The sequence below is a fragment of the Schistocerca piceifrons genome, chromosome 6 (assembly GCF_021461385.2).
Source record: "Schistocerca piceifrons isolate TAMUIC-IGC-003096 chromosome 6, iqSchPice1.1, whole genome shotgun sequence".
In the NCBI taxonomy this organism is placed as follows: domain Eukaryota; kingdom Metazoa; phylum Arthropoda; class Insecta; order Orthoptera; family Acrididae; genus Schistocerca; species Schistocerca piceifrons.
Genome location: NC_060143.1, coordinates 175,855,813 through 175,878,505, shown reverse-complemented (window position 1 = coordinate 175,878,505; position 22,693 = coordinate 175,855,813). Strand labels below are relative to the sequence as shown.

Sequence of the window (22,693 nt, the reverse complement as noted above, 5' to 3'; positions counted from 1 at the left end):
CATTGGATCAGTTGTCATCATTTGATGTCTATCCTACCTCTCTGACCTGTTTCGAGCCCCTTTTACGTGTGGTTTCGACATGATGGCAGATGCGCTCACATTTCACATCATGTTCGGAAACATCTGGACCAACGATTCAGACGCAGATAGATAGGCTGAGGTGGTCCAATCAGTGGCTTTCATGATCACTGGATTTGACTCCATTGGTCTTTCCCCTCTGGAGCTGAATAAAGAGTTTGATTTATGAGACTTCTACAGAGGCATAAGATATGTTGGTACGAGTTGTGGTCATTGCAGTAAAGATTGCAGAAGCCAGCTGGGATATTGTGTTTGTACATCATTTGTAGGTAAATGTGCGCACTGAAATCTATGGAAGCCAATTGGACAGACAGATTTTTTATAGTTTTAATCTATGAACACACATCTTCACATGCTACAAAACTACAGATCAGGACATGTCTTAGGATGGTTTCAAAACCTTTTTGCATTACTAGGTAAACCAGGCAGAACATAAATGTGGCAAAGCTGTCCCAGTTTATGGTATTCTATATAGAGATTGATCAATTTTTCCATTATTATTGTAAAAATTTAATGATGTTCTGTCATCAACAAGTTGAAACATTTGCTCATTATTGCTGCACACCTGATGAGCTTGTACTCTTGTTTCTTCCATATGTGAGAAGAAAGTTTACCATTGATCTCAAATCTATTTTTGTTCAGTTACTAACATACAATGTGGAAGGGTACAAAGTCTTAGCATCTTTCTTGTATTTTAAAAAAAGCTGATGTGCTCATCACCAGACCCATGATATGTTGTCATCAATGCTAATTCAGATTCAGTTTTATTGAGAGTTTCAGAGTGTCCAGTGGCACCCACATGCCAAGTTTGACAACATGTGTGAGCTTAGTATGCTGGCCACTGCCGGGTGCTTGGATGGAGGCTTTGAAAGAACGGACAAAGAGAACACAGTGTTGTAACACTGACTCTAAGTAAGTATTTTCAATACAATGATTTTTTTCAGTTACTGTTATTCTTTAAGACTTCATGTATTGAGCTGAGCTGAGCTCTTGTAAACTTCACGCTAATGTTAATTACAAACAGTGAACATTACTTATAGTGTGTCACTGAACTCCTTGGTCCATCAAATGGGATGTCTAATTTACTGTCAACTGAAAATCAAGTATTCAAGTGTGGTTCCAGAAAGGAATGCATTTAGTGAGTTTAATTTGGAAATTAGTCCAAAACATACATCAAGAAATAAACTTCTGAACGGATAATTACAGTTCTAAAGTAATGTGCAACACTGGACGCTCGCAAATATAATTTCAACAGTTCAGGCTAAAAGTATCCTGAAGCAAAATGCTGTGACTTTCATACTCTTGTTTCTCCACTAATCGAAAAATTCAATAAAATCAATGTTACTGACAGAGAACTCAGGTTGTAGCACTGTAGAACAAAGAGTAATTGTAGTTTCCTTAAATAAAAAAACTTTATTGGTGAGGCAGATCAATGTGAGCAAATTAATGAGTTAAATAGTTTTGTACAAAAGCAACTGACAGAGCCAATAATGAAACATTTCAGACAAGTAAAGAAGTGATTTTTGTAATAATGATTGTGGTTTAGTAACAACTGTTTAAATAAGAGGAATGTCTTTAATCTTCATCATTCTGGCCTCCTGCTTGAGGTGCTTTTGGACCACCAGCTCGTTTTGCCATTATTATTTGATCAACTTTCAGTATAGTGCATGCTGCATTTGTTGCATATTTCAGTCCCCACATTTTTGTAAGATACAAATCAATAATTCCTGCTTCGGCAACATCTATGATAGCTGCACCTTCACCCTGTATAAAAAAGAGAAAACAAAAGATTGTAACAATAATTCACAAAGCTTAAAAAACACAGAAATAACTGCTATTTTCACCACATGTTTCACTAATTATTTCACCTAGATTTCAGGTTATTGGCCCACTGCCTACCAACAATGAAAAAGGCACCGTTGTGCACAATGATACTAACATTAAGATCAAAGAATTTATATACATCAAAGAAATTATCTCACTGTTTATATTCCTAACATTGTGCAGGTCATCATCTTATTTGGTTCTAAAATATGTGGAATGGGTAAGTTTGTAGGATATTTATATATTATTAGTTTTAACATAATAGAATGTCTTATTTTTCAGTCCTACTCATGCAACTAAACTTAAAAACTAGGTTTTTTAAGCTATTGGCTTTAAATAAAACTGTCTCTGGGATAGAGGGAACTGTCTAGAAGAAATGATTTTTAACTTACATTAAAACTTTCTTTACTACCTGTCAGACAGTTTATGTTATTGAGCAAATGGTTAAAAACTTTTATTGATGCATATTTAACTCCTTTCTGCGTCACTATCAGCACTTATAATGGATAATAAAGGTTGTATTTCCCTCTAGCGTTGTAGATAGGATCATCATCATTCTCAAATTGTAACAAATTATTTATGGCAAATTTCATTAGTGAATATACACTGCCAGAAAAAAAATTAGTACACCCTTTTAGAGGTTTCAAATTCATTCACAATTTCTTGTTGCAACAGTGCATATGGGGTACATATACAGACCAATAACACAAGTGGTTTTGAGGTACCATGTTGAAACACCCATATTAGTATCTGGTGTACACTCCAAAGGCGGCAATGCAGGTGCTGACTACAACATCAAGTCAACTGTACAGATGGCAAATATTGTTCTGTGATATGTTATGCCTCACTGCTCAACCAGTTCAGCTAGTTCTGTACGAGTTCTTGGTTGACAAGTCGCACAAGCCACTTCTTGTCCCATCATATCCTACTCGTGTTCAATTGGAGACAAGTTCACAGACTGTGCTGGCCAGGGAAGTTGGCCAAAAGCCAGACCATAAAGCCTGGGATGGGGGCAGTGTGTCTTAGACAAATGCACTCTATGGTAGCATTCATCAGGTCTACGTTGTGCATTCAAGAGACCTTCACTTGTGGGCAGGCAAAATCTACCTTCATTGCTGCAGAACACAATCCACCATACCATCTTCCAGGTGATCCTTTGAAAGCACCAGTCGAGTCATGTACATCAATGCTGTGGTGTGAGTGTAAGACGGGCTGGTCCCACTGTTAACAATTGGTTGGCAACAGTTTGTGTTCACAATCTGGGCTCACAAACCCTCTCATCTGTACTGTGGTAGCTGTACAATCTGCCACTGCTGCGCTGGTAGCTATTACGCTACACATTGGCAGACAACACTGAAACCTTTACCAGTACATCTACTAACCCCCAGGTGGCACAGGCCATCATCAGATCAAAATCAATTTCATCTTTCCAGGCATACTCCCCACCCACCCGCGGCAGTGCATATATGTGTGTGTGTTGTGAAGGCACAGTTAACATCACATATTCTTACTGCTCACTGTTGTGCCATCAATGCTTTCTAAGCAGTGAAGCGCAGTATCATAAATAACGACAGGAGCATATCAACAAGTCTCCTTATAGTAGTCAACTGAAAAATTGACACACACACACACACACACACACACACACACACACACACACACACACTAGCCCTCCCGGCATAATTTGGCCAAAAGCCAACACTTAACCTTGCCTTTTCCAGTTCATGCATCTGCCCAACTGTATCGCTCCCCAACAACCCCTAACCCTGTTTACACCACCAGCTATTCCTTACCTTCAATTTGCTCCCCCCCCCCCCTCCCCCCCCTCCCCAGCTCTCTTCTCAATAACACAAACATCTCAAAGGAAGACAGAACAGTCATACACAACCCTGAGAAATATCTCAATTAAGCAGTCTAGTTGCAATCTAGTTGGCCACAATAATATGGCTATGCAGCCATGTGTGTATTCTATTAGATCTGAAGGAGGATATCATCCAAGAGCTCATTAATTTTTTCTGTTCTACTCACACGTCGTTAACCACTGAACACCTCAATCACACAGTGAGTTGTTACCTCTGCCCCTTCCATTATTTACATTCCATCAGAAACAAATCTTATCATACATTTTTTCATGAGAATACTCAATGAATTAAACAAGTAGGATATTTCAATATGATTATCCGATTTCACAAGCTTATAACTTTTACATAATGAAGGCAAAAACTTAAGATAAAGTTTAACTTGCACACGAAAACAAGTTTACCTTAGAGCCAGTTACAAATTGCTGCTTCACATAGTTACCAGTAGGGATCTCTCTCGTGCAGATAGCTCACACACTTATTCATTATCCTATGTGTATGGAGTCAAGATAGTAACAATATCACAACAAAAAGAATTTGTTTTTGTCGTTTCAACAGGAGCAATTACCTTAAAGCTGTGCAGTATGATTTTTGTTGATAGTCTCTCTGTACCTCTTACAGTTCACAACATTTGACCATGGCACCAGCAGTTACAAGACAATGGTTGTTTATGTGAGAGAAAATCCACAGGCTGTTTCCGTGTACTTGTTGAAGAAACACAGTGCATTCAACAGTGTTTTGTGTATGATCCATAGAAGTCTACTCATCCTGCCAGTCAAGAGTTAGCCAATCCTTATGAGTCGGGTAGATGCATTTTGTAACAACATTTGTTTTTCGAACTAAACATTTCAATTGCTAAAAGGTCTTCATGTACAGAATTTTGCAAATTCATTCTGGGCGCAAAAATGGAGGATAGCAACTTCCCTTCACATTTAATGATAAGACTATGTTTCATTTAAGTGGAAAAATGAACTGGCGCAATGAAAGAATCTGAGAAACACAGCAACCACACACCACAGTCAACATGAGTTACACTCTCCAGAGCCTCATATGTTTCATGAGGAAATATTTGCAGCCCATTCTCTTTTGCAGAAAAAATACAGGAATCACGTACCAGATTATATTGGAGATCATGCAAGAACATGCTGAAAATTTCAGCTTTCAACAGGACGGACCACCACATTATCAGAAGTATGTAAGAGCATTTCTAATAATCACCTGCCTCAATAAAGTATTGTTGGCCTCCAACAACAGCAGTGAATGCAGGAACACCAGATGTGCTCATTCAAGTGTGACATCCCCCTGGATTTTTGTTGTGTGTCAAGTGGAGGCCATCATGAACAATTGTAGAAGGTAAATGAAAACTTTCATACCAAATTTAGATATAACAATTATCACAGGGTTGTAACTGCAGGCTATAGAACATTTACTCGTGCAGTTGCAGATGGTTATTTTGAAAATAAAAATTTTGTAGTCTCGTTTGTTAGTTAAAATTTACCGTACGTTTATATCTTCATTCACATAGAAGATTAGTCTAGTGGAACAAGATGAATCTCTTTGAAACACCCTTCATTTTACAATATTGATACAGAAAATTCTACTTGTTGTGCATAAACAGATAGAAACAGAGAGATGCAAAACTGGCTAGCTTTCAAAAAGAGTGTAGAAGGAACCTCTAATTCATACAGCTACAAAATTTTACCTTTTCCCATCTACTACTGCCACTTCGTGAGTAGATTTATGTATATCCACTATTATAAATATTTTCATGCATTTTGTGAGAGATTAATTGCTTGATGATTTCTTGTTCTGTCTCTTCTTGGATTTGTTTGTTTTATATCTAATCATAAGCATTTCCCAATCAAAATCCCATTATTGTTAAAGTATTTCCACTTTTTTTTAAAAAAAAATCAAACTCCTCTCTCCCATTCTTCTTTCCCTTCATGTGTAACTCTAATAAGAATTTGTAAGGTTTAAATGTCAGGCTTGTCATCAAATATTTCCTACATTTATCTGTTAGCACCTCCAATAATATGATAGTAAAATTTCTGGAAATATGGTAAATCGCCCGTAGGTATTAAATACTAGATCAAAGAAGTTTTTACTTTCTATATGTCAAGAACTTCAAGTATCAATCTAAAATCAGTGCTCCATCAAACTGGGATTCCAATGCTTCAGTTACTTATTACTAGGGACGATTAAAGTTACAACTTCAGAGTTACTTACAACTTAACTTCAGAGTTACTTACAACTTAACTTCAGAGTTACTTACAACTTAACTTCAGAGTTACTTACAACTTCAGAGTTACTTACAACTTCAGAGTTACTTACAACTTCAGAGTTACAATTTTTGAGTGTGTGGCATCATTCTTTCACACATGTCTGAAAGAACAGACGCCACGCGAAATCCACAGCTGTGATTCATTATGTATAAATTGAATGTGTAGGGGGAGAAAGGAAAGGGGAGGGGAGGGGAGGGGAGGGGAGGGGAGGGGAGGGGAGGGGAGGGGAGGGGAGGGGAGGGGAGGGGAGGGGAGGGAAGAGATTAATGATGTCAGTTGCATCGGGACATTACGTGGAATCAGCAGTGATGAGTGAAAATGTGTGCTGGACCAAGATTCAAAGCTGGATCTCCTGTTTACTAGGCAGGTACATCAACCACTGCACAGTGGCATTATTTTCGAGGACCTTTTACAAGATATGTGCATAACTTAGCATCTTCCGAGTGGGGATCTTAATTACCAAGGAACCATAAAGTTTAACATTTGGACAACTCTTTCTAGTGATTTTTAAAGTCATATTGATAAAGTGAAAAAAAGTATCCTAATGTAGCCCATCAGAGCCATGCTGACAAGGGGAATGATATGTGAACATTTTCCTAAAATTACTGATCCATTTTCTGTAAACAGACTTCCCATTAATGTGTAAACAACAAAATAATCTCTTAACGCAAACAGTTTTTTAATACAAGTAATATGTGCATGAAAACACAATAGCAACTCTCAGTACTGAGCACAATGTCCTTCGATAAGATAATAGATAAAAAGTACTCAATAGTTTAATTACCTCAATGTCAAATCCATGATTCTTTTTTCCTTCTTCATGTGCAGCATACAGTTTTGAGACAACTTCACTTGACTTCACACCAGAATTTTCTGCAAGACATTTTACAAAGGTTTCCAATGCAGTAGCAAATTTTTTAATGGCATATTGCTCCAAGCCAGGTCGAGTTTCTGCAAAAGACGCTATCTGGCGTGCAAGTTCTATTTCTGTTGCACCTGCTCCAGGAACAAATCTTCCATCCTAAAGGGACAAAATTAGAAATAATTCTTCTCAGCATACAAATTTACTACAATATTCCCTTATTTAAAAATTATGAGTAGGAAACCACAGCTGGCAAGTACAGCAGATCAATATTGCCCAATGTCATTAATTCATATAACACTAACACTCATGGATGTCATTATTCAACATCTGTTTCTTTCACTATTTTTCAGAGCCCATAAAGCTACATACTAATCACTTAGCCACATTCTTTGCCTTTTTATTCAGCCACAATTACTAATCCTATATTCAATTTTGACCAGTTGAAGGGATACAAACTGATCATTGGATTCCGAAAGTTTTAAGTCTCACTTCCTTCCCAGTGACACTCAAACAGCAATATATATTTTTGTTGTCAAATGTGTTCCCCACATCCATAAGAAGTATGCAGTCATGTAGCCTCATAGTATATATCAACATAGCATTGTTTTGCTAATCTGTTTTGTTTTGTCATTGTACTATCATTGCCTAGAGAAAACTACATGGAGTACATTAATTGCCTTCTCCATCAGAGCTGTTTTACCCAAAAATGTAAACTGCTCTACCATAAACTACTCTGCCAGTAACCCCAACTTCTTTGAAAAACCTTTTTTGTGGACCCAAAACCCGCACTGTCGGGTAAACCTATGTCGCACTACCCTAAAAGTGTTTTCACTGATAACTATTTTTCTCAACTGCAGATCTAGGCCTGACAAAATTTGTCCCAGACAGTCTACTCTGACAACTCACATCAACCACCACCACCACCACTTCACTTCATAGATTAGGCCTTAGGCCTGTTCTGACTGACCAAATCGAGCCTGGGTGCTTCCACACCAAAGGCAGTGATGATAACCATTCAGCTACAGAAGTCATCACCATACCTCAATAAAATTAAACTTTACACAAATACTGAGTAAACAAACCATGGCACTAGAAATAATTCCCATTTAAAATGTAGAAATTTTTTACATTCTAAATAATCACGTCCAACTGTAACAACGACTCTGTACTATTGTACATATAAGTAATTCTTTTCATCTGATTTTACGATAAACTTGTGTAATTGATGTTCTGATTTCATTTCTTTTTGTTTCATGCCATTATGTTAAGAAAACTGTATATAAGTTTCAATGTGAATATTAATGTTTATGTCAAATGTCAAGTAATATTGTAATAGAATTGAAATGTAACAAATGTTGAAACTGTTGTAAGATGTTTAAAATTTTAACTGCACGTCTGGTCGAAACGTAGGCAATGTGTTAGGATATGTAGAATGCAAAACCTCAGGTGAATACCCGTTCTGTTAGGGAGCGGTAAAAGGTGGATGACAGGCGAGCGCAGGAAAATGCCCGTGAGCACTGCACAGCACAACGGGCACAGTAGTAGTTGGAGTTTGGCACTGGTTTGAGCAACACTTTCTGGAGCAAGGAGACTCTCCTGGAAGACATAGCTTCACTCAGCCTCGGCTATGCTGTTCCAAAATTCCATAGGCATTAAATGGAAAAGTATTGCAATGCTAAGAAGAATTAAAGTACCGATACATCAAGAGCCATAGCTGTGGTTGTATGTGTGCTCTGTGCTTCGCCATCTTGCCACCTGCCAACCGCTGCATCGATACTAGCAGGTTTAAACTTTTAGTACTGTATTTGCATGGATCAGAGAGTGAACTGTGTTTGTTTGGTGCAATAATAACCAAAATTTTACCAGAACTTTTGTATCATTTAATTATCCTCACAACTAACCTAGACAGGGTTCCTTTCCAAATGTTGTGCAATCCGAGTGTGCTGAAATGAAAATTAAAAATTGTGTTGATAATAATTATTTGCAGAACTAGATATATTAGAATGGTGTTTAAAGAAATGTTGCTCATTCAGGTACTTTGCCAATCAAAGTGACTTATCCATTTCTTGTTCCATTTCACAAGTACCTTAAACAATGGAAAATTCAGAATGGAATGTAACAATATTATGAAAAGGAAAGTTGCTACTCACCATACAGCGGAGATGCTAAGTTGCAGATAGGTACAACAGTCTTTTTGCTGTGTGTATCTGCGACACAGCATCTCTACTATACAGTGAGTAGCAATTTTCCTTTTATCAGTTATTAAAAAATATTTATATAAAATTTTCTAGGCTGTTCACTATTTAGTTTCCAAGCACTATTAGTTCCAACATATGTTGTATCCTATAAACAATGTGACTACAGTATCATCAAACGAACTCCTATACCTTTGAGTTATTGTTAAATGAAGGACACTTTCCTTTTCTTGGAACTGTGCAAAGAATTCAGTCACAGGATCATTATTACATGTACACGCAAGTACTTCCGCTTTTAAAATCCTGACACTCGTACCCACAACTACTGTTACTTCACCACACGCATTAGGGCTGATGATAACACTAAATCTGATATATAACTCAGAGATTACAGCATTTGAGTCTGTGCTTAAGTCCATAAAATAAAATCAATTTAGGTAGCAGTATAGCTATCACATCCCTAAAAAGCAAGAAACTAAAGTATCCGCAAGCCAAACTTACCCTTGTGATTCCCTTGAAGGTATTCACACCGTCGTCCACAGCACGTTCTATATCATCCATATAATTGTCAGTTGAGCCACGAATAACAATGGTTGCAATTCGAGACTCTCGTCCTTCTAACTTAAAAACTACTACCGAAGTGTCACCAAGTTCATCAACATACACGTGGTCAGCATACCCTAATTCTTCTTTAGTTGGAGCTGTCTATAAATTTAAAAAAAGTCAGTCTTTGATCATAACTATTATGCTGAATTCATGCTAGCATAGATAAAATACATCAAATAAATCAACATATACCTGCAAAATGAAATGGCAAACTAATGTTTATAAGTAACACCTAGCTGTGTGTACTAGCTGACTGACTACATCAACAAAAACAGCTACATAACTGTAGCCATTTGTTGAAAATAAAACTGTGACAAAGGACTAATTCCAAGATCTGCTTCAAATCTGAACTGGAATGTGCCAGAATAAACAACAATAAGCCTGAAGTACATACGAGCAACATGCCACAAGCTGATTTTCTTTGTTTGTGCTCCCAATGTTGTTGTTGTTGTTATAGTTATAGTTATTATTTATGACAAGCATCTTTTTACACAGTTAAATATTACAATGAAACAATATAATATAATACTTTGATGCAATGAGCATATACTGCAGCGGAAACAATTCATTTCGCAATATAAAGATTCTGAAGGTGGCAGGGGTAAAATACAGAGAGCGAAAGGCTATTTACAATTTGTACAGAAAGCAGATGGCAGTTATAGGAGTCGAGGGGTATGAAAGGGAAGCAGTGGTTGGGAAGGGAATGAGACAGGGTTGTTGCCACTCCCCGATGATATTCAATCTGTATATTGAGCAAGCAATAAAGGAAACAAAAGAAAAGTTCGGAATAGATATTAAAATCCATGGAGAAAAAAATAAAAACTTTGAGGTTCACCGATGACATTGTAATTCTGTCAGAGACAGCAAAGGACTTGGAAGAGCAGTTGAACGGAATGGGCAGTGTCTTGAAAGGAGGGTATAAAATGAACATAAACAAAAGCAAAACGAGGATAATGGAATGTAGTCGAATTAAGTCGGGTGGTGCTGAGGGAATTAGATTAGGAAATGACACACTTAAAGTAGTAAAGGAGATTTGCTAATTGGGGAGCAAAATAACTGATGATGGTCGAAGTAGAGAGGATATAAAATGTAGACTGGCAATGGCAAGGAAAGCGTTTCTTAAGAAGAGAAATTTGTTAACATCGAGTATTGATTTAAGTGTCAGGAAGTCGTTTTTCAAAGTATTTGTATGGAGTGCAGCCGTGTATTGAAGTGAAACATGGACGATAAATAGCTTAGACAAGAAGAGAATAGAAGCTTTCAAAATGTGGTGCTACAGAAGAATGCTGAAGATTAGATGGGTTGATCACATAACTATTGAGGAGGTATTGAATAGAATTGGGGAGAAGAGGAGCTTGTGGCATAACTTTACTAGGAGAAGGGATCGGTTGGTAGGACATGTTCTGAGACATTGAGGGATCACCAATTTAGTATTGGAGGGCAGTGTGGAGTGTAAAAATCATAGAGGGAGACCAAGAGATGAATACACTAAACAGATTCAGAAGGATGTAGGTTGCAGTAGGTACTGGGAGATGAAGAAGCTTGCACAGGATGGAGTAGCATGGAGAGCTGCATCAAACCAGTCTCAGGACTGAAGACCACAACAACAACAACAACAAGGATGGGAGGGCAAGCTAAAGACTGGAGCACAATTTCTTAAAATGTTTATTAATGGTTCTGTCAACAGTTGCAATATGTATTAGGTGACTAGTTTCAAAACTTACAGGTTCATTTTCAAGCCTGGCCTACTGAGGCTGCACTTAAAGTGCCTATCTTAATAATGAAGACCGAGTGGCAACACATGCTCTATAAATGTTTGAGGATGAATGAAACAATCCACACATGCCCGTTACCAAATCAAAATTAAACGAAATGTTGAAACTGAAGAACTGGAGCATAATGTTTCACAATTTGTTCTTTGGAGGATAAAGAGATTAGTGCTTACAATCCCGTCAACAATGAGGTCATTAGAGATGCTGCACAAGTTCGGATTTGGGAAGGAAATTGCCTGTGCCCTTTCACAGGAACCATCCCGGCATTTGCCTGAAGCAATTTAGGCAAATGGTGGGAATCCTACATCAGGGTGGCCAAACTCTAGTCCAGTGTGCTAACCACTGTGCCACCTCACTCAATTTGGTCTTCGGCTCACAATTGATGTTTTCAGGATTGATAGAAGTCCTCATTTGGTTTGCTTTCAAGCTGGCAACTTCTATTCTCATTTGTTCAAAGATTTTCACTGGAACCAGGTCGCACCTTCTCCGTAACTGTCAAATGTTCTGGGAAGCATGTAGAGAATCTTGCCTACTCACAACAGTTCACATGTCCAAGTAATTTAATTATTCCAAGTGATATTTGCAGTAAGTTGTTCCTTAACTGGCCTTATATCTCCATGCAGTGTAAAGGCCTTTACATATCTTAATCCTGTTCTTTCCTTATTCACAGCTACTCCTCTGAGACTACTAGGTGGGGGTATCACTGCAAGTTTCTGTAGGCTCACAGAGGTGACCACTTGTTCAACATGAAATGTTGAGTACCAAACTGGGTACATGTATTCTGCGACAGTACCAGAAATACAGGGTTTCCCACTCTTAAGGAGCCCCGGGAAACTTATTATAAAAATCTCAATATCTCGTAACACATTCTACTGTGTTTGGTTGGTTTACACAAACGCGCGCGCACACGCACACGCACACAGAAACAAAAATTGTGCATGACATTCCTTTACGACTGAGAAATGAAGGTACATCACAAAAGGTGCTGGAAATGACTTCTTCCACTAGTATACACAGTTCAACACGGCGCTGTATTTTTGAGAATGTTTCTGCCGGAGTATTGCATTTCACAGATGATGTTCTCATGCAACTCATCGACATGGCAGCAGCTGTGAACTGTGGCGACAATAAGTTTCATGAGCTGTGTATGGGTCTTCTGTTGAAGTTTTCTGTGCATTATCACTGCAGTGCAGCACCAGACCATTTTTTTTTTTTTTATGCTAGGCACCAGTTTAGTAGATATTGCTTCATGGAATTTGTGAAGTAGGTTGGGATGATGGTGAACTGACACTTGGCTGGTACCACCAAGATGGGCGAACATGCCACATATCTAAAGAGAGTATGGGTTCAGTGGAATCATTTCTTCTTGACACAGAGTGATTTCCAAAGGATTACAGGCCCCATAGTCATTTGACTTAAACCTTGATGCCTGACTTCTTTCTGTTGGTCACCTTAAAGGGTAATGTGTACAAGAGCAAACCACACAACATAAATGAGTTATATGAGAACATCCGTCAGGAAAACCAGTCAATCATGCCAAATACTCTGGCAGCAACATTCACGAAACACATAGCACTTCTTGCACTGTACCTTCATTTCTCAACCATAAAGGTATTTCATGTACAAATTTGGTTTCATGTCCTGTTTTTAATTAAGAATTTTATAATAATTCTTCTGGGACCCCCTTACAAGGTGGAACACCAAATACACTCCTGATAATCTCTGTGATCCAGCCACTTTATACAGCAAGTTGTTTCATGAAGTGAACTTCAATACACAATTTACACAGCACTTCTTAAATTGAGAGCCCCAGACAAGCATTACCATCAGGTATTTCAGAGTTTCACATTTCTAATTCAGTACTTCTAAGCAAAGAAGGGAAGCAGAAAGGTGGAAGGAGTATATAGAGGGTTTATACAAGGGCGATGTACTTGAGGGACAATATTATGGAAATGGAAGAGGATGTAGAATGAAGACGAAATGGGAGATACGATACTGCGTGAAGAGTTTGACAGAGCACTGAAAGACCTGAGTCGAAACAAGGCCCCAGGAGTAGACAACATTCCATTAGAACTACTGATGGCCTTGGGAGAGCCAGTCATGACAAAACTCTACCATCTGGTGAGCAAGATGTATGAGACAGTGAAAATACCCTCAGACTTCAAGAAGAATATAATAATTCCAATCCCAAAGAAAGCAGGCACTTAAAGTAGTAAAGGAGTTTTGCTATTTAGGGAGTAAAATAACTGATGATGGTCGAAGTAGAGAGGATATAAAATGTAGACTGGCAATGGCAAGGAAATCGTTTCTGGCAAGAAAAATTTGTTAACATCGAGTATAGATATAAGTGTCAGGAAGTCGTTTCTGAAAGTATTTGGATGGAGTGTAGCCATGTAATGGAAGTGAAACATGGACGATAACTAGTTTGGACAAGAGAGAATAGAAGCTTTCGAAATGTGGTGCTACAGAAGCAATGCTGAAGATTAGATGGGTAGATCACGAAACATAATGAGGAGATATTGAATAGGATTGGGGAGAAGAGAAGTTTGTGGCACAACTTGACTAGAAGAAGGGATCGGTTGGTAGGACACGTTTTGAGGCATCAAGGGATCACAAATTTAGCATTGGAGGGCAGCGTGGAGGGTAACAAATCGTAGAGGGAGACCAAGAGATGAATACACCTAAGCAGATTCAGAAGGATGTAGGTTGCAGTAGATACTGGGAGATGAAGAAGCTTGCACAGGATAGAGTGGCATGGAGAGCTGCATCAAACCAGTCTCAGGACTGAAGACCACCACAACAACAACAACAACAACAACAACAATTCAGTACCAGATCACATCACTTTCAGTGTGCAATGAGCTTCAATATTTCTCAAATGAAAGGTGCACACCTGGACCTTTATAGAGTTGGGTCTTAACTGGTTTGTACTGTAACAGATTGACAGGTGACCAAAGCTGCAGACATTACTTCCATTACTTCTAATTTGTGCTCAGTGTGCTTAGGGCAGCATGGTAAGTACACAAAAACCTTCTGGTGTCTGCGAATAATGGATAGTCATTTGTGTAGACAATGAACAGCATTAGAACTAATACACTTAATTGTGGTAGACGATTTTCTGCAGCTCTCCATTGACAACACTGCCTTTGGAAGTCTATGAGAAATCCACAATACTGAAGACTTTTCTAGAAGTAGTTGGTGATTCCCTGTATCCTATACTTCTGATACAAAAGCAATGCCTTAATGCATATTCATATAAACAAACCATTTCGAAGCTTGAACTACGCCGACTACAACCCCATCACTGGCATGACCTATTTTGCTCAAAAGGGCACAAGAGGGGGGGGGGGGGGGGGGGGGTCAGAGCCAGCACTGAGGCAATTTAAGTTATATACCAGTGCCAAAAACTAATCATTTTATATGTTAGCACGACTACATAACTTTGGTAAAACTAATACAACCATTTCACAAATCATGACACGGAAACTTCCATAAGAAAAGCAGCTTCACACAGCACTCATTAGGCAAGACAGCACACATCAACCAATCCCCGAGAAACTCAGACAATTCCTGACAAAATGTAGTTTATAATGGACAACAGAGGACACCAAAATACTTCACACAAAGTTGCTATTAGTTCACATAATGAACTCTTTAGAGCATAAGCCAAACAGCCACAATTAAGACTGCAATTGGCCTTCATACAGATTTAATGTTAATAAAGCATACAGCAACATCAATCTTGTTCAATGTGTACGTGACAAGATAAATAAGTGTTCTAGACAACCCAAGTATCGAAGCGAAGATTGGAGGAGGAAGGAACTTCAACAGGATATTTCTCAATGTTTACTATGGTGCAACTTTACTACTTTCTTGCTGCACTTGGTATCTCCTTAACTGCATCATTAGGACTGTAATTACGTGGCTTTGAGATGCAAGATTTTAATTGAATTAATTTTGTAGGATTACATTGTGGACAACAAATATATGAAAACTATATGGCTTTGAAGGGAAGGATACATAACTACAATGATGTCCAAAATTACAGCAACAAACCGCTGTTTCCCCATCCTGTGTCTAATTCACGATATAATCATATAAACTGTCAACGATCATGTTCTGCTTGGAAGATGGAGTTTCGGTCAATGGAAAACAATGCCAATGATGACATTAGGGAACCCATCGATCAGAGTATCATTTATTGGGTAGTCCCACATTGACAATCATTGTGTCCACAGCCACAGACGGTGCAGTATGGCACAGAGAACATGCCTACCAGATTCTCTGCGGTGGAGGGCCATAGGAATAATAGAAGCAAGACAGTCGTAAACTCATGTGCCACGATGGCTTAATGTGAGTCATTATGTTATTCCTCAGATGTGATGATAGTTAACAGAGACCGAAACTGTATCCTGAATACAATGGTAGGGCTGACCACATATGACATCAGAGAGAGAGGACTTATTTGGCTGTAAGGGCACAACAGTACGGCCTTAGTACTGCATAACAACTGGCATAGGACCTCACAGCATCCACTGGTGGGTGACGCGTCCCCACAGAATGGGTGACGCGTCCCCACAGAATGGGTGACGCGTCCCCACAGAATGGGTGACGCGTCCCCACAGAATGGGTGACGCGTCCCCACAGAATGGGTGACGCGTCCCCACAGAATGGGTGACGCGTCCCCACAGAATGGGTGACGCGTCCCCACAGAATGGGTGACGCGTCCCCACAGAATGGGTGACGCGTCCCCACAGAATAGGTGACGCGTCCCCACAGAATAGGTGACGCGTCCCCACAGAATAGGTGACGCGTCCCCACAGAATAGGTGACGCGTCCCCACAGAATGGAATGTCTAGAGTGAAGTCTTCAACATGCCAACTGCGCAATCGAAGAGTGAGCCGATGTTCTTTTCACACATTAATCCCGATTTGTGTCTGGGAACTGATTCTTGATGGATTCGCATCTGAAGGGAATGTGGAAAACCATTTTGAGATCTGAACATTGTGGAAGGAGAACGATATTGAGGAGGAGCGCTAATCGTGGGGGCATGGATTCTGTGGACCACTCAAAAACCTCTTAATGAAATTGGACAGGTAAATCAGCAAGGTTTAGCTGCTGTCAGGTACCGTGACGAGGTCTTGGGACTTCATGTTTGGTTGTTGCAAGATGCTGCGCGTACTGATGGACGATAATGCTCGACTTCATAGAGCACAGTGGTTGATGTTTTCTTGGAAACAGAAGATACTGCAAACATGGTGTGGCCTGCTTGCTCTCCCGAATTGAATAAGGAGATGGGTTATATCACGTCAGCATCCACTAACCAATCTCCAAACTAGCGAGCAGCTCCACAAGAAGAATGGGCGTTACTGCCTCAATGTGATATTGATGACGTTTTTCACTGCATGCTCCATCATTGTCAGACCTATATGGCTGCCAGAGGTAGTCACATCCCATAGTGAACGCATTAAACAATTGTCGGAAAGTGTATGCAAATCTGCTAAGTTGGAAAAAACAAAGAACACATTCGTCTACTGTTCTGCATGTTTGCAGTTGTTTACTTTCTGTATTTTTTACATTGTTTCTACTTTGCTATCACCTGTTTATACCATTTTGTGGCAAAATAAATGCAAAATTGCAAAATTTCCGTTTGTTGCTTTAACTTTGGACACCACTGTCTATGAGACTACAAACTTCCCTTGCTAACTACTGTTTATAAAATTGCCTACTCCTAGGACGACTGTGTAGGATACCTCGAAAGGTCACTGTAAATATGTATATATTTCATTTCACTGTGCTATCATGTAATGCAGCCTGTTGGGGTTATCCTACCATGTAAACCCTCATGAAGCATGCACATAGCTGCTGTTAGAGTGGCTTGTGTGCCTCAACAATACAGATAGCCATAACGTAGGTACAGCCACAGTGAAGGATTTATCTGTTGACAGGCCAGAAAAACGTTCAGTTCGTGAAGTGAGGCAGCAGCCCCTTTCAGAAGTTGCAGTGCCAACAGTCTGGATGATTGACTGACCTAGCCTTGTAACATCAACCAAAATATCCTCACTGGGTTGGTACTGCGAACCGCTGGCAACAGGAAACTACAGCCATAATTCCTCCCAATGGCATACAGCCTAGTTAAATGATGATGGTGTCCCCTTGGGTAAAAATATTCTAGAGGTATAATAGTCCCCCTTCAGATCTCCAGGTGGGGACTACTAAGCAAGATGTCATCAGGAGAAACGAAACTGGCATTCTATGGATCGGAGCATGGAATGTTAGATCACTTAAACAGAAAGGTAGGTTATAAAATTTAAAAAGAGAAATGGATATGATGAAGTTAGATATAGTGGGAATTAGTGAAGTTCAGTGACAGGAGGAAGAGAACTTCTGATCAGGTGAATACAGGGTTATAAACACAAAGTCAAATAGGGGTAATGCGGGAGGCAGTTTAATAATGAATATGAAAATAGGAATGCAAGTAAGCTACTATGAACAACTCAGTGAACGCATTATCATAGCCAAAATAGACACAAAGCACACTCCAAGCACAGTAGTACAATTTCCTACGCCAACTAGTTCTGCAGATGAAGAGACTTAAGAAATGTATGATGAGATAAAAGAAGTTATTCAAATAGTTAAAGGAGACAAAAATTTAATTCTGATGGGGGGCTGGAATTCGATAGTAGGAGAAGGAAGATGAAGAAAAATAGTAGGCGAATATGGAGTGGGTGAAAGGAATGAAAGAGGAAGACGCCTGGTAGAATACTGCACAGGACATAATTCAATCATCACTAACACTTGGATTAAGAACATGGAAGAGAGACAGGAATGTTTCAGACTGATTATATAATGGTTAGGCAGAGATTTAGGAACCAGAACTTAAATTTTAAGACATTTCCAGGGGTAAAAGTGGACTGACCACAATTTATTGGTTATAGACTATAGATTAAAACTGAACAGATTACAAAAAGGTACAAAATTAAGGAGAAGGGACTTGGATTAAGTTGAAAGAAGTAGGGGCTGCTGGGTTTCAGAGGGAGCATTACGCAACAGATGACTAGAGAAGGGGAAAAGAATACAGTAGAAGACGAATGGGTAGCTTTAAAAGATGAAATAGTGAAGGCAGCAAATGATCAAACAGGTAAAAAGACTAGCCCTAATAGAAATACTTGGATAACACAAGAGATATTGAATTTAATTGATGAAAATATAATATTTAAAAATACAGACTTAAATGTTAGGAAGTATTTTCTGAAGACATTTGTTTGGAGTGCAACCATGTATGGAAGTGAAACATGCATGATAAATAGTTTAGACAAAAAGAAAATAGAAGTTCTCAAATGGTGGTGCTACAGAAGAATGTTGAAGATTAAAGGGTCCATCAAGTAACTAATGAGCAGGTACTGAATAGAACTGGGGAGACAAGAAATTTGTGGTGCAACTTGGCCAAAAGAAGGGACTGGTTGATAGGACACTCTTGAGACAGTGATCAATTTAGTATTGGAGGGAAGTGTTGGGGGTAAAAATAGTAGAGGGAGACCTCAAGATGATTACAGTAACAAGACTGAGAAGAATGTAGGTTGCAGGAGCTATTTGGAGATGAAGAGGCTCGCACAAGAAAGAGTAGCATGGCCAGCTGCATCAAACCAATCTTCGGACTGAAGACCACGTCACCATGTAATATGAAAGAATTGCTAACTGAATGCTTCAGACATGTATTAAATGGCAATTGCAGAGATCTGATCAAGCTGCAAATCATCGCTTGAGAATCATACTGAAGATAGACTATGATCAGTACCTGACACGAGTACTAGTCTGCAATATACTGCTATGCAAATATAGAAAAATAGTGTTATCTTTAATACTTGATAGTGAGTAATATAATGTTAAATTCAGAATTTGATTTCCATGTGCAAAATATTCACGTCAGCTCACTATGTCAGAGTCAGTAAACATTGGCATACCACTGACAATTTTGTTAATGTGAGATCCAGGGAGTAAAACTCTGCAGAAGAGGACATCCATAAGGGAATGAAGGTGAGGATGATGGATGACTGAACAGTTAAATTGTTAAGCCAAGAAGAGTGCTCATTAGGTGCCACACAGGCACAGGTTCCTCCTCACCCCCCCCCCCCCCCCCCCCAATATATTATCGCAGAGAATAATAATGATTCAGCATTACGTAAGATCCTGTTGCTCATGTCTTTGGAGTGTGCTCTCTACCACTTCTAACTCTTGAGGTATTCAAATGTATTGGTTGCTAACATGTTGTAGACCCATTTTTCTCTTGACCTGTTTCCTTTGATTCAAGATCTTATATGGCCTGGTAAGAAGCAAAATTTCCCAGTATAAGTAAAGGGCAACATCCAAAAACTGTTAATCTGTGGTTGTATCATACGAAAAACTTTTTGTCATTTCTTATCTAATCATCTGTCTGTGTCTGTCTGTCAAAATCCCTTCTTAGGAATGGTAGAAATATCAAGGTGAAATTTATGTCACACACTAAGATCTAAGGTCCCTTGGTGGTGAAAAAATTTAAGTTTCTATGTCAATGCAATCAGAACATATGACTATTGGAAACTCACAAAAACCTATAAGGCACTTCCCATTTATCTAGAATCAAGTAATTTGGCACAGGCAAGGTTACGAGGTAGAAGTGAGGCGGGAGGGAGATCAGTAAAGTGTTAAATTTTAATTGTTCACATAAATATTTTTTTCTATATAAACTGACACTGCATTTGTAATCTAGCAATAACCTCACAAACTAGTGCAAGATTCGGATCTGGATTTCAGTAACAGGTAGAGGGACTCATCAGTAAGATTTGTGTATATAATTTATGTATATTTTGTGCTAACTAGCTGAGCTATCATGAAAGGAAATACCCAGCCACTGTAAAAATGATGCCTTTGTCATTTAGCAGTGATAGGCATAAGGCCATCCAGCCACCATGTTGTCAATCTATGCCTGCAACGTATACAGCATCTGCACGGTTTGAAATAAAAGAAATACTGGTAATTAATTCAGGATTGCACTTCCATTGTTTGGGGTGAGATTCTAACATCCCATAAAATAGCCATTGCAGTGCTCCACAGAAAAATTCAACATTTACTCAACAGTAGCAGCCTTATGGTCAGCTGCACATTTTCTTCTCTGGAGATTTCCATCAAATCCTAGCAGTAATTGCAACAGGGACAAAGGCTCATGAAGTCAACATCTCCAATTGCTATTTAACATTGCATGTTAATATAACTCCAAAATTAATAAAATAAATGAAAAATTACAATAGCAAATGTGAAATTACAGAAATGTAAACTTAAAATTTGAAGTTAAAACATTCACAAAGATCCTGGAATTTCCAGGACCGTTAGTATCAATATTCATAATAGGCTAAAATTGTCCAGTGTCTTGATTCACGGGATGGATGAACTATCAACATATAAACATAATTATATATAAAAACAAAGATGAGGTGACTTACCGAACAAAAGCGCTGGCAGGTCGATAGACACACAAACAAACACAAACACACACACAAAATCCAAGCTTTCGCAACAAACTGTTGCCTCATCAGGAAAGAGGGAAGGAGAGGGGAAGACGAAAGGAAGTGGGTTTTAAGGGAGAGGGTAAGGAGTCATTCCAATCCCGGGAGCGGAAAGACTTACCTTAGGGGGAAAAAAGGACAGGTATACACTCGCACACACGCACATATCCATCCACACATACAGACACAAGCAGACATATTTAAATATTTCAAATGTCTGCTTGTATCTGTATGTGTGGATGGATATGTGCGTGTGTGCGAGTGTATACCTGTCCTTTTTTCCCCCTAAGGTAAGTCTTTCCGCTCCCGGGATTGGAATGACTCCTTACCCTCTCCCTTAAAACCCACTTCCTTTCGTCTTCCCCTCTCCTTCCCTCTTTCCTGATGAGGCAACAGTTTGTTGCGAAAGCTTGGATTTTGTGTGTGTGTTTGTGTTTGTTTGTGTGTCTATCGACCTGCCAGCGCTTTTGTTCGGTAAGTCACCTCATCTTTGTTTTTATATATATTTTTTCCCACGTGGAATGTTTCCTTCCATTATATTGATATAAACATAATTAAGTGCGCAAGGAAACCTTCGTGTGGAAGTACTACTTGATCTTAACCAGATGTTTTTAGACTATGAACAATTTCTAATGTGTTACTGTATTATGTTTTGAGAAATGAGTAAGTGCTCTTTATATTATCACAGGAAGAATGTTGAACTTACTAGTCTAGGAAGAGCTGTGGCACCAACTGTTTTGCAAACTCTTCTGATGTCCCATTTGCTGGATAATTTAACAGCCATCATATTATACTTGTTTATGTAATGGAGTGCCATGTCTCCGAACTTTCCTCCACTTACAATAACGTCAGCACCAGCATCAGCAATGGCTTTTATTTGATTTTCTAATAAATTTTCCTCGCCTCTGCTGAACTGCATTAACTCATCAGCTGATTTGATGAGTACAGTGCCCTTAAATAAAAACAAAATACAATTTCTAAATTATGCATATTCACATCTTTTGTAAGTGCATACACATCCTAATATTAAAATAACAATCTTACAAAGAACAAAATTTATGATACACTGCTGCAACACACAGAAAATATGTCACTTACAAACATCAGGATACAGGTATCATCAAAATTGTCTATCTTTAAATGGAGTAATGGTTTCTTTGCGCCAGAATAGCAATCCCCACAAGACAAATGTTGTGATCTGACTCTTTTGAAGAGACTGACAAATTATGGCTTAAAGGTATACTGAATCTGAGAATTTTGTAAACATGGCAACTATCAATGTATCACTACACCGGATAGTTTGTTAGTTACTTGTTCCATGGATCATTTTGCAAGGTAGATTGTAACAATGTGAAAAACATTTTACATTCACATCACAAATTAATTTGTACATACAGTTAGTTTCTGAACATTTCTAAGGGATCTAAGGGGGTTTCTTTTTCCAAAAAGAAAAAAAGATATACAGATGCAAGTTAGTAATTTCTACCCACCACCTTTCACACATTACAGCAATAGTAATTATGCTATGGAAAAGAAGAAAGTGTCAAGGAGAAACTTTCTAAGTTTGTTTTACTATGCTATTTATATCACTGGGTAAGAGACCAAAAATTTTTGTTGCAGCATTGTGCTAAAGACAAGCTTTACGTGGATCAATGAATGTCATTTTTCTT

General features: G+C 38.7%; 1 protein-coding gene across 1 annotated transcript in view; it reads right to left on the bottom strand.

The window, feature by feature from the left end:
• Window positions 1-1,471: 1,471 nt before the first annotated feature.
• Window positions 1,472-22,693, bottom strand: part of LOC124802864 (T-complex protein 1 subunit theta) — a 107,995-nt gene continuing 86,773 nt past the window's right edge. The window contains exons 6-9 of the mRNA XM_047263903.1: window positions 21,730-21,975; window positions 9,605-9,808; window positions 6,828-7,064; window positions 1,472-1,842 (exon numbers count right to left, since the gene is read on the bottom strand). Coding sequence (XP_047119859.1) covers window positions 1,654-1,842; window positions 6,828-7,064; window positions 9,605-9,808; window positions 21,730-21,975 — 876 coding nt within the window. The 3' untranslated portion in view covers window positions 1,472-1,653. The remainder of the gene's footprint in view (window positions 1,843-6,827; window positions 7,065-9,604; window positions 9,809-21,729; window positions 21,976-22,693) is intronic.